Here is an 11,652-nt window from a genome sequence, read left to right as displayed (position 1 = left end):
CTTCCCCACTCGTTTCAAAGTTGCTGCCTGTTTGGTTATGTATCTATCTATCTATCTATCTATCTATCTATCTATCTATCTATCTATCTATCTATCTATCTATTCATCTGTCTGTTCATCTATCCCTCTATCTGTCTGTCTGCTTGTCTGACTGTCTGGCGGTTTATCTATCCATCTCTCTATCTATCTATTTATCTATCTCTCTATCTATCTATCTGGCAGAAGACACCCTGAAGACCTAACTGAAGGTGGATTCTAAGAGAAATAGGCCAAACAAGAAAGGAATACCATTCTATGTCAGGGATATTTACTCTTGTGAAGAGATCTAGGACTTAAATCCTGGAAGCCACGTGGAGAGTATCTAGATAAAAATCAAAGGGGAGGGAAACAACAGGGATGTTATTGTGGAAGATTACTACAGAACCCCCCCAGGTCAAACTGAGGAATTGGATTGATAACTTTCCAAAATGGATGACCATTGGTCACACATTCAGAAAAGAGAGATGTAGTAGCAATCAGTGACTTCAACTGTCCTGATACAGTGCATCCTTGTTTTACGTGGGGGATCCATTCCAGATCCCCCCGCATAAAACAAAAAACGCATACAAGTAATGGTGCTCGTGCTTGCGGTGGTGGCGCGCGCAAGCCATGGGAACGCGCACCATTGTTTCTTCCAGCACATGGTGCTGGAAGAAGCGGCACTGCTTTCAGCATATGCTCAGAGCAGCATATAATGCGCCTGCATATGACGTGGGCGCACTGTATTTACTGGAAGTCAAGCTCAACCAAAATGTTAAGGTATAGGAAATTCCTCACTTGCCTGGAAGTAGGGTTGCTATAATTCTCTACTGCCAAACCTGGACAAAATGTAGTACAAATGTACGACAGAAATTACCCCAAAATGTAGGACAGTCAGGAAAACAGAGGACATGACCAACTAAAAGCCAAAAATATCAATTTTTTTTAAAAAAATAACATAAATCCTTATATTATAGAGATCTTGTTGCACCTCTGAGACTGAATGCATTTGAGGAAGCAGACTTTAGAAAGCTCATGCTGCCAACTTCTTTCTTTCAGTTAATAATAGTAAAATTCAAAGTCATAGAGATTTTGGAGCACCTCTGAGATTAAATGCATTTGAGGAAGTGCAGCAGGAGGCAGTGGTAGAGGAGGACCAGGGTTCAATCCCTTCCTTGGGCATTAAGAAACCCCCATGGCTAGTCACACTCATCCTCAAGGGAAGGTGAAAGCAAGCCCCCTCTGAACAAATCTTCCAAGAAAACTCTTGAGCAAGTCACACATTTCCTAGCAGACAAGGTCCCATCCTCCTGAACTGTGGGTAACTCCTCCCATTAGCTCCTACAGGCAGGGAATATAACAAAGAGACGCCAAACCAGCCCTCCCCCCAATAGGAGGGGCTACCCTCCTCTTGTTTCCTGCCTTGCTCCTAACAGGATGTTTTCTCGAGAGCTAATAGTTTTCAACGCAGATTGCTTCAGATCAAGAATTTCCTTCTAAGCTCCCTGGCTTTACTTCCCTCTAACTCTTTTCCTCCTCTCTTGGGAGTCAGCCGATGGAAAAGTCCGGCTTAGAGGAGGCTGCTGAGGCAGCGGAGAGATCACATCTCTCCCAGCCCTCCATTCAGGCTGAGCAGCTGGCCAAGGAGCATGAGGTCGAGCCGCAGCCAGGGGAGGGTGACTCTGTCGTATCTGCTCCAGTTCTTCCGAGATGGCATCGATCAAGGTTTGAAGCCAAACACCGTAAAGAGACAGGTGGCAACGATTACGTCTATTCTCCTTCACAAGAAGGCACCTAGGCTTGTCAAGAGACTTCCTAAGGGGTTACCAACAATGTACCCCCAGTAAGACACTACTTTCCATCTTGAGACCTTCACATGGTCCTCAGAGTGCTGACGGTGGTCCCCTTTGAACCCTTGAGAGAGACATCACCAAAACACCTTTTCTGGAAGGTCCTGTTCCTCACAGCCATCAAATAGGCCCAACATGTTTCCGAGCTCGGACCCTATCCATTAGAGAAGGCCTCTGCACATTCCGTCTGGATTTGGTAGTGATGTGACCAGATCCATCCTTTATCCCAAAGTCAACTCACCATTCTACGTTTCCCAAGAGATTCTGTTGCCGTCGTTTTGTCCGCATCCGGAGAAAGATCTCGAAAAGATATGGCACACCCTTGACGCGAGAAGGGCCATTAAGATCTACATCAAGAGGACCAGTGCCTTCAGACATTCGGACTCTCTATTTGTCTCATTCAGTCACCTTTCCCTGGGGAACATGTTTTCCTCCTCTACCTTTAGCAGGTGGATTAAGGACTGCATAGGGGCTTGCTACCAATCACTGGGCCTGCCCTCCCTGGATGGGGTGATGGTCCACTCTACCAGGAGCACAGCAACTTCTGCGGCCCTGGTCACATCTGCCTCCCTAGCAGAGATTTGCAGAGCAGCTACCTGGAAATCTCCCTCCACTTTCGTTAGATATTATAAGCTTGACGTCTTCCAATCTGCAGAGGCGGCCTTTGGGAGACTAGTGCTTCAGCAGGTGGTACCTGGATTTTCCACCTCCTAGACACACTTTCTCCCAGGTCTAGGGGGGCTTTGGTAAATCCCACAGTTCAGGAGGATGGGACCTTGTCCTCTGGGAAAAGGAATGTTGGTACTTACCTGTGATATGTTCATTTCCAGCAGATAAGATCCCAGCATCTTGCCCACTCTTTGGTGCTGGCGGCAGGTCCAGGTTCCACTTGATGAGCGATGCTGCTTACCCCCTGAGGTTTGCCTTCTTCCTGGCTAAAAGTTCTTCCTTGGTTGTTTAATAAATTTGTTTATGTTTTCTAGTTAACGGTTGGCTATATGCCGGTTTCCTTTCAATTGGCTGGCTATTGACTGGGTTCCTAAGGGGAGGGTAGCCCCTCCCATTGGGGGCCTGGTTTGGTGTTTCTTTGTTATATTCCCTGCCTATAGGGGCTAATGGGAGGAGCTACCCACAGTTCAGGATGCTGGGACCTTATCTGCTGGAAATTAACATATCACAGGTAAGTACCAATGTTCCTCTCTCAGCCTCAAGGGAAGGTGAAGGCAAACTCTCTGAACTAACCTAAGAAAACCCACTGGGCTAGTCACAGACTCTCAGCCTCAAGGGAAGGTGAAGGCAAACTCTCTGAACAAACGTTCCTAGAAAAACTTTGATAAGCCACACCTGAGCTTAAAGTGTGGCAAATGATGGCTGCAGCCCCATCCTCCTCCCCCCCCCCCAGGCAGAGAAAAGCAGAAAAGGCCTAGGCTGCTGCTGCCCCACTGAAACCTCACTGAATGGTGGCCTAGGCCTGGTAGGCCTCTGTGGGGGTGGGGGGAGCGATGGGGCTGCTGCTGCCCAGAAACCTTGCTGAATGGTGGTGGTGACTCCATCCCTCCCCCCACCCGCCCCCACAGAGGCCTACCAGGCTTGCTGGACCTCCTTGCCACCCACCATGGCTCCCAATGGGAAGCGGTGGCACTCCAGCCCCCCCCTCCTGGCCCAGCAAGACCTACCAGTACCAGGCCTTGACAGATCTTTCTCTCAGCATGCCTTCATTCTCTCTCTTGCTTTCTCTTTCTCTCCCGTGTGGGCAGATTTGAATAGAGGTATGCTGTTTAAATGATGCATGGGTCCTAAGAATCCGGAAGCTGCACCAAAGCTGCACTCCAGTGCTTAGGAATGGAGTGTGGCATTGGTGCGACCTCCGGACTCTTAGGACCCATGCATCATTTAAATAGCATACCTCCAAAGAGACCTGAAGCAGCTTTATTTTGGCAGTCTGTAATAGGCCTAAAGGTCAATAGACATTATTATACAGAGAAGGTAACCCTAGAACTTTAATAGATACTAAATGTTAAGAAGAGAAACGGTTGAATGAATGTACTATATTGTACCAACAATGGTAAATGTGGTAATCATGTGTACACTTGGTATTATAATATGTAAAATATCAATAAAGATATAATAATAACAAAATGAATATCTTACCCAAAATGATTTGTTATTTCAGAATTTACTTATAATTTAGAATGAGACACCTTTTAAAGCTTGAAATAAGGATATATCTAATTTTATATGGAAGGGGGGAAGCCTAGAATCAAAATGAAGATATTATTTGATGATACCAAGGGAGGGGGGGGGCTTGCCTTACCTAATTTGCAAAAATATTTTGACACATGTTGTTTTGATTGGTTAGTAGATTGGATTTAGTTAGAAAATAAGAGTCTACTTCAGGTGGAAGGTTTTCAAAATGGATTTGGCTGGCACATATATATGTTTTATGATAAATTAAGGGCAAATAAAGATTTCAGTGACACTACATAAATGTAAATTTATGTTTCTTAGGTTTTTTTAATCCAATAAGTTTTTTTTTTATTTTTTAAAGAAGCCAGTGCAATTCTAGGCTGCATGAATAGATGTATACTATCTAGATTAAGGGAAGTAATAGTGCTGCTCTATTCTGCTTTGGTCAGACCTCACCTTGAATTCTGTGTCCAGTTCTGGGCACCACAGTTCAAAAGGGATCTTAAGAAGCTGGAGTGTGTCCAGAGGAGGGTGACCAAAATGGGGAAGTGTCTAGAAACCATGCCCTATGAGGAAAGACTTAGGGAGCTGGTTATGTTTAGCCTGGAGAAGAGAAGTTTAAGATGTGATATGATGGCCCTGTTTAAATATTTGAAGGAATGTCATATTGAGGAGGGAGCAAGCTTGTTTTCTACTGCTTCAGAAAACAGGACATGGAACAGTGGATGCAAACTACAGGAAAAGAGATTCCACTTCAACATTAAGAGGAACTTCCTGACAGTAAGGGCTGTTCGACAGTGGAACACACTCCCTTGGAGTGTGGTGGAGTCTCCTTCTTTGAGGTTTTTAAGCAGAGGCTGGATGGCCCTCTTATCATGGTTGCTTTGATTGTGTCTTCCTGCATGGCAGGGTGTTGGACTGGATGGCTGTTGTAGTCTGTTTCAACCGTCAAACAAATGAATAAGTCAGTTTACCACCATCATTATTTCCAAAAAGAAGAGTGCAATATAAAAGTGGCTGATTGCCATACAAGAATGTCATCACCCCCTCAGTAATTTCCAAGTTAGGAGGAAGGGCTGGGTGCTTTTTGCTCGTCGTATTTGCAATGGTAAACCAAGTTTACAAAATGTTTTTTAAAATCTCTTTTGCGTCCTGTATGAGACCATTTTGGAAAGAAGGGGCTTGACAGATGGGCAGGAAGGGTTGGCAAGATGATGGCCCTTTTTGCCCCAGATCGTTGCTGTGGCAACTGGATGCCACAGCAACGATCTGTTCCCCCTCAGGAACAAAAAGAAACTGCTGAAAACAGCTTTCTGGAAGGGATGTGATCATGGTGCTCACACATAGGCTTGCCATTTCACGGCAGTGGGTGGGGCTTTCCCGCCTCCTGGGGGTGTGCCCGGTCCCACCCTGCCCTCCCCCCATTTCCAGGTGGCTGCCCGACTCAGGGCTCCCAGGGCTGCTTCCTCCCTTTCATACAGTGCTGAGCAGCATGTCTGGAGCAGCAGCAGCGGCTGGAGCTAGCAGGGGGCGGGGTCTGCTGCCCTGCCCCTACTGGCCAGCCCTCTCAAGGAGCCAGCCCTCTGCTTCCTTATTTGGGCATGCTCCAACTCCAAGCAGGGAGGGCCTTTGCACTCAGGCAAGCTGCTTTTAGTTCTTCCCCTCTTTCTCTTTCCACTCCTTCTCTTCTTGTTATTCCGTTTTTTTCTTCTCCTCTTCTTCCCCTCTTCTTCCCCCTCTCCCTTTTCTTCCTTTCTTCCCTCTCCTCATCTTCTTTTTCTCTTTGTTCCTATTCTTCTTATTTCTCCTCCTTTTCTTCTTTCTCCTTCCCCTTTTTTCTCCTCCTCCCCCTTCCTCCTCTGCTGTTGCTGTTGTTATTGTCGTTGTTGTGTGCCCAACTCCTTTCTGACTTATGGCAACCCTGCCTCTAGCCTCCTTATTTATCCCCCTCTCTCTAAGCCCCCCTCCTCTTCTTCTCAGGGGTCCAGGGTTTCTCAAGGCTTTGCCCCCATTACAAAAGAAAAAAGACTTTGCAAGGGATCTGACCCATAAATCCCCCCTAAGTTGAGACATACCTGGGGGAAAAGAGGGGGTGAGGGGTTTTGGGGGGAAGTTGGAGGAGGCAAGGAAAAGGAGGAAGGTGGGAATTGCTAAGAAGGCTTGGGAGTGGGACGTGTAGTTTGCAGTGGCAAAAGGGGGTGCCTGTGGTCTTTCAAATCCTATGCCTGCTTGGGAGTGGGACTTGTAGTTGTAGAATTGGGCGGGGGGGGGGGTATTTGGCCAGAAAGAGAAGTACATTTCTGCCATCTGTCTAGGAATAATGCCAAAATGTCCTCCATTTTGAGCAGCCGAAGAAATATGCATTTATATTAACATTTTAAAAAAATTATCAAATTTTTCATGTGTCCTCCATTTTTTAAAAAAACATTTGAAAATGTGGCCCTACATTTGTCCTACATTTGTCCCGGTTTGGAGGTCCTGACTTATGGCAACCCTACTCACACGCCATGATGACACCTTTTCCGTGGAGCACTGCTTGGGCACTCCAGTGCCTGTGCATCATCACGGCACACCCCGTGTGGACAGGCACATGCCAACAAGGCACATGGGCGGCGAAGGTAGGGCTGGGCGTGTGTGGATGCCCAGCCTTATCTAGCCCTACTTTTGGCCCCACTGTGCCAACCTGCTTAGGGCCAAGGGGGTGTAAAAAGAACTAGTTCCCCTTTCTCACTATCGAAAAGGTCCCTCTCTCATTTAACACTAAAATACACTGATTTAGGATTGTCAGCTAATAAGAAATGTGAGCCCTCTGGTGGTACAAAAAGAAATGTGCTATGGAAGGTCCCCTTTCCTGTGCCCAAAGAGCGTATTCAGTGCAATCAAAAGTCCTGAGAAATGTTTTGGTGAGGGTATACTGATAAATTCGTTGCAGATCCCACTTGTGCTTTAGATTTGGAGCTTGCTTCCTCAAATACACCAGCAGTAAAGATCTAATGGAGTGAGCTTGACATTATTCCGTTGCATGAGCATTGTGTGGTGTACTCTGTTTTCTTTAATCAATTTTAAAAAAATCTTTTTTGTACTTTGTATGCATGCTGCAATAAGTGTTCCTGCTGGCAGAGTAAACAAGCATTCTGTGTGACTTTTCTTTAAAAAAAAAAAATTAAATGACTGATTATTTTTTCAGGAAGCGATATGATAAGGCAGAATCCGAGTATGTGTCTGCAAAGCTGGATCTCCAGAAGAAATCAGAACTCAAAGAACAGCTCACAGAGCACCTGAGCACCATCATACAGCAAAATGAGCTCTGTAAGACCCAGAAATTGGAGGAGTTAATGCAGCAGCTGGAAGTAGAAGCAGATGAAGAGAATCTACAACTCGAGATAGAGGTGGAACAGATGGTGCAACAACAGAAGGTAGAAGGTAGAAAGCAGTTGGGGAAGTCACAGAAATTCACTCCTGTTGGTGTAGAGAATACAGCTTTTCAGGCTTCCATTAAAGGACATGACAACAAAAATCACATGGCTGCAGAAACATTAAAGGAACAGCCCACAAATCTGCATACAACTGACCAAGATCAAACAGTAATATCTGTTACAAAAGAAACGATAGCTCATGTAGTATGTAAACATTGAACCTGCTAGACTTCCTTGGGTTGGTGCTGTTCTCTGCTTATTCATATGATTCCCAAACTTTGGTCCTCCAGGTATTGTGGTGTTCAATTCCCAGAAGGTCCAGCCAGCTTGGCCAACAGTCAGGAATATTGGGAGCTGAAGTCCAAAACATCTGGGAGACCAACATTTGGGAAGTACTGATTTAGTTGGAGACTTCTGCTCCTCCACTGACAAAAGAACACTCAGATATTTCAGCAGATGACATTGACATTGTCAGTTTCTCTGAATTATCAGTTTCTTTGTATGAATGATCTGCCTCCTTGTGCAAACTATTTATGGCTTATTACAGAGTGATCAATAATAAGAAAAAAGGTAATTTTAGTTGTATGAACTTTAAATTTCAGAAAAAAGCAAACCAGGAAGTACAAGAAGTTTTTTGTGGCAGGTGGCCAAGTTACTTCATATTTAAACAATTTTCCTTCCCTTCTAATGTTGAAAAGACATTTCTTCTTTGTGTGTGTGTATGTGTCTTCAAGTCGTCTGTCGCAACCCCCATGAATTTCATTGGTTTTTCTTAGGCAAGGAATACTCACAGGTGGTTTTGTCAGTTCCTTCCTCTGAAATATATATAATCTACCACCCGGGGCTAGTGGCCTGCATTGTCCAGACAGGACAATGTGAGGCCAGGGGGATCATGGGCCTTTGGCCTGTGTGTACGATCAGATGCTTTGTCAGATACACGTAGGCTCAGTCTGCGAAAGCTTATACCACCAACTTATATTATTTAGTCTCAAAGTGCAACAAAATCCTTTTGGATGCTGATACAGACTAACACACTCTGTATACTACTGCCTTGGCTTCTCAGGTTCAGGCTTTCTCGAATTCTAATGTCTCTTTTTAATAGTTTTTCTATCCATAGAGTTCAATGAGTTATCAAAGATACCAGATTTTTGTTGTTTTTATTTATATAATCAATAAACAGATACTAAACCTCTCTATTGTTGCCTTTCTGATTTTGTTGTTTATAATTATTTGTCTATTTTTTCTTGTAATGCTTATTTATATATTCTGTTCAATATGTCTGATGTTCAGTTCTTTCACATTTTCCCATTTTTCTTCTTTTTATAATCCAGTTTGCATTACCATTTTAAAGTATTCGAATATATTACTTACTATAAAGATCTTTTGATGTTCTTTGTTATGGCCAGAGGTGTCACTGAGGGGGTGCTGTGGTGTGGGCTGCACTAGGTGACGTCCAAATGGAGGATGACACCACTGCTACCCAAATTCTGCCTTTGGCAGAAAGGGTCTGTGTTGCATTTATTCTCCCAGGTCCTTTTAAATGAGCTCACACTCAGCAGAAGAGAAGGAAGGGGTCAGGTGTGTGTGAAGGCTCCAGCCCTCCTCTTTCTCCGCCCACTGACCTCCCAAAGCTTGGGAGTCCCTCTGAGCAGCAGAGGTCCTGTTTTCTGTCCCTGCAATTGAAGTCAAGCTTTTCCTCTTCTCCCCTCCCACCAAAAGAGGCTGAAACAAGGGCCTGTTACAGACTGCCAAAATAAAGCTGCTTCAGGTCTCTTTGGAGGTATGCTATTTAAATGATGCATGGGTCCTAAGAGTCCGGAGGTCGTGCCAAAGCCACACTCCATTCCTAAGCACTGGAGTGCAGCTTTGGTTCAGCTTCCGCATTCTTAGGGTGCATGCATCATTTAAATAGCATACCTCCAAAGAGACCCAAAGCAGCTTTATTTTGGCAGTCTGTAACAGGCCAAGAGATCCTTTTTCTTCCCCACTCAAGAAAAGTTGGGGGGAGGGTGGAAAGACAAGTGGGGCAAAAGTGGGTTGCTTTCCCTTGCAGCAACTTGCTGTAGCCCTCCAGCCTCCACCCCCACCTTTCTCCATCAAAATGAGTGACTGCAGGCATTTTGCTGTGTGTGTGTGTGTGTGTGTGTGTGAGACAGTGAGAGTCAGAGAGACAGAGACAGAGAGTACTACAAATCTGGAAACCATGCGCTATAACGAGTGACTTAGGGAGCTGGATATGTTTAGCCTGAAGAAGAGAAGGTTAAGCAGTGGCATGATTGCCTTGTTTAAATATTTTAAGTGGTGTAATATTGAGGTTGCAGCAAACTTGTTTTCTGCTGCTCCAGAGACAAGGATCCAGAGTAATGAATGCAAGCTACAGGAAAAGAGATTCTACCTAAACATTAGGAAGAATGTCCTGACAGTAAGGTCTGTTCGACAGTGGAACACGCTCCCTTGGAGTGTGGTGGAGTCTCTTTCTTTGGAGGTCTTTAAACAGAGGCTGGGCAGCCATCTGTTGGGGGTGCTTTGATTGAGAGTTCCTGCATGGCCAGGAGTGGACTGAATCTTTTACAACTCTACTATTATATGAAATCCCAGGGTTCCTTTGGTTGAGCAAATTGGTATCAAACTGCTATAATGGTGTGGTATGCATATGTCCTATGTTCAATATAACTCAAGTAATTCAAGATCTAGCTGTGTTAGTCTGTAAAATCAGCATGCAAAGGGGTATTTTAGTACCGTTGAGACACTGAGAGAAAGAAACAGGTAGCATTGAAGTAAATTTTTCCTCTTTTACAAGCATTCAGTGATTTGTCCCAGCCAGAGTAGACCCATTGACACTATGGGACATACACAAACCTTTTCTCAGGCTCCCCAATTGCAGGCTCAGGCCCCAGAAGTTCTGACTAATCTTCTGAGTCCTCCGGCTCATCCTCCAGGCTGGGCATGACATCACTCCCCCTCCCATCAATCTCCCCCGGACCCTGAGGAGGACGAGGCCGGTTGGGAAATCAATGGTGGAAGGTCCAGACCAGACGGGGAGCATGAACATCTGAGGCATCCTCCCAGGAGCGCTCCTCCAGCCGACCCAATCAACAAGGTACTGGAGGTGACCCCAATGTGGACGGGAGTCCAAAATCTGGGCCACTTCAAACTCCTCCTCCCCATCCACCACGACCGGATAAGCCGGAGGGGTTGGGCCCGCATCAGGCCAAACCACCGAGACTGGGAGCAACAAGGAGCGGTGGAAGACCAGATGGATCCGCCATGACCAGGGAAGTTGGAGCCGGAAAGCCACTAGATTGACCTGGGCCACAATTTTATAAGGGCCCCCTAAACCTGGCATCCAATTTGCAACATGGCCGCTGCAGAAGAAGATGTCACATGGACAACCAGACCAGATTCCCCACCAGCAAAGGAGGATCTTCCTGGTGTCGCTGATCGGCTCCTCGCTTGTGCACCACCTTGACCACCTAGAGATGTTCTTTCAACAGCAACTGTGCAGCCTGGAGTTCCTGGGACTACTGTTCCGCTGCAGGGACTGCCAAGGCCGAAGCCACAGCAGGGAACCCTCGAGGATGGAAACTCCCTGTGGAGTCTGCTGGGTCGAGGCATGCACCAAGTTGATGTAGGCAAACTCGGACAACGGAAGCAGGTCGACCCAGTTCTCCCGGCAGTAACTGGAGTAGCAGTGCAGATACTACTCCAGAGTATTATTGGTGCATTCTGTCCACCCGTTGGACTGTGGGTGGTGAGCCGAGGACAGATGAGGCGCAATGCCCATAAATTGCAGCAAGCTGGTCCAGAAGCGGGCAGTAAATAGGCGCCACCGCGATATGAGACCACACCCTTGGGAAGGCCATGGAGCTGGAAGATGTGCTGGATGAAAATCTGGGCCATGTCTTTTGCTGTGTGGAAAAAAGGTCCTCCACCACCCAAATGGTGGTGTAGCTAGCAGAGGGAGGCAGATCCCTCACAAAGCCCATGAAGATGACCTTCCAGGGCCCGGAAGGCGTAGGCAAGGGCAGCAGCAAACCTGCAGGCTGACCCAGATGGTTCTTAACCCAATGACACACCGGGCAAGTGTCCACCTACTGAGCCACCTCTGCCCAAACTTGAGGCCACCAAAACTCCCGGTTGAGGAGGTGCAGGGTCTTGCAAAACCCAAAGTATCCTGCCGA

General features: G+C 46.2%; 1 protein-coding gene across 1 annotated transcript in view; it reads left to right on the top strand.

The window, feature by feature from the left end:
• The window catches only part of GORAB (golgin, RAB6 interacting), a 45,598-nt gene extending 36,933 nt beyond the window's left edge, over window positions 1–8,665 (top strand). Inside the window, exon 5 of the mRNA XM_042461224.1 lies at window positions 7,243–8,665. Within this exon, the coding sequence (XP_042317158.1) occupies window positions 7,243–7,690 (448 nt within the window). The 3' untranslated portion in view covers window positions 7,691–8,665. The remainder of the gene's footprint in view (window positions 1–7,242) is intronic.
• Window positions 8,666–11,652: the final 2,987 nt, after the last annotated feature.

Source organism: Sceloporus undulatus, chromosome 4, assembly GCF_019175285.1.
Source record: "Sceloporus undulatus isolate JIND9_A2432 ecotype Alabama chromosome 4, SceUnd_v1.1, whole genome shotgun sequence".
Classification (NCBI taxonomy): Eukaryota; Metazoa; Chordata; class Lepidosauria; order Squamata; family Phrynosomatidae; genus Sceloporus; species Sceloporus undulatus.
The sequence above is the reverse complement of the archived record's forward strand: the minus strand, read 5'-3'. Positions and strand labels throughout refer to the sequence as shown.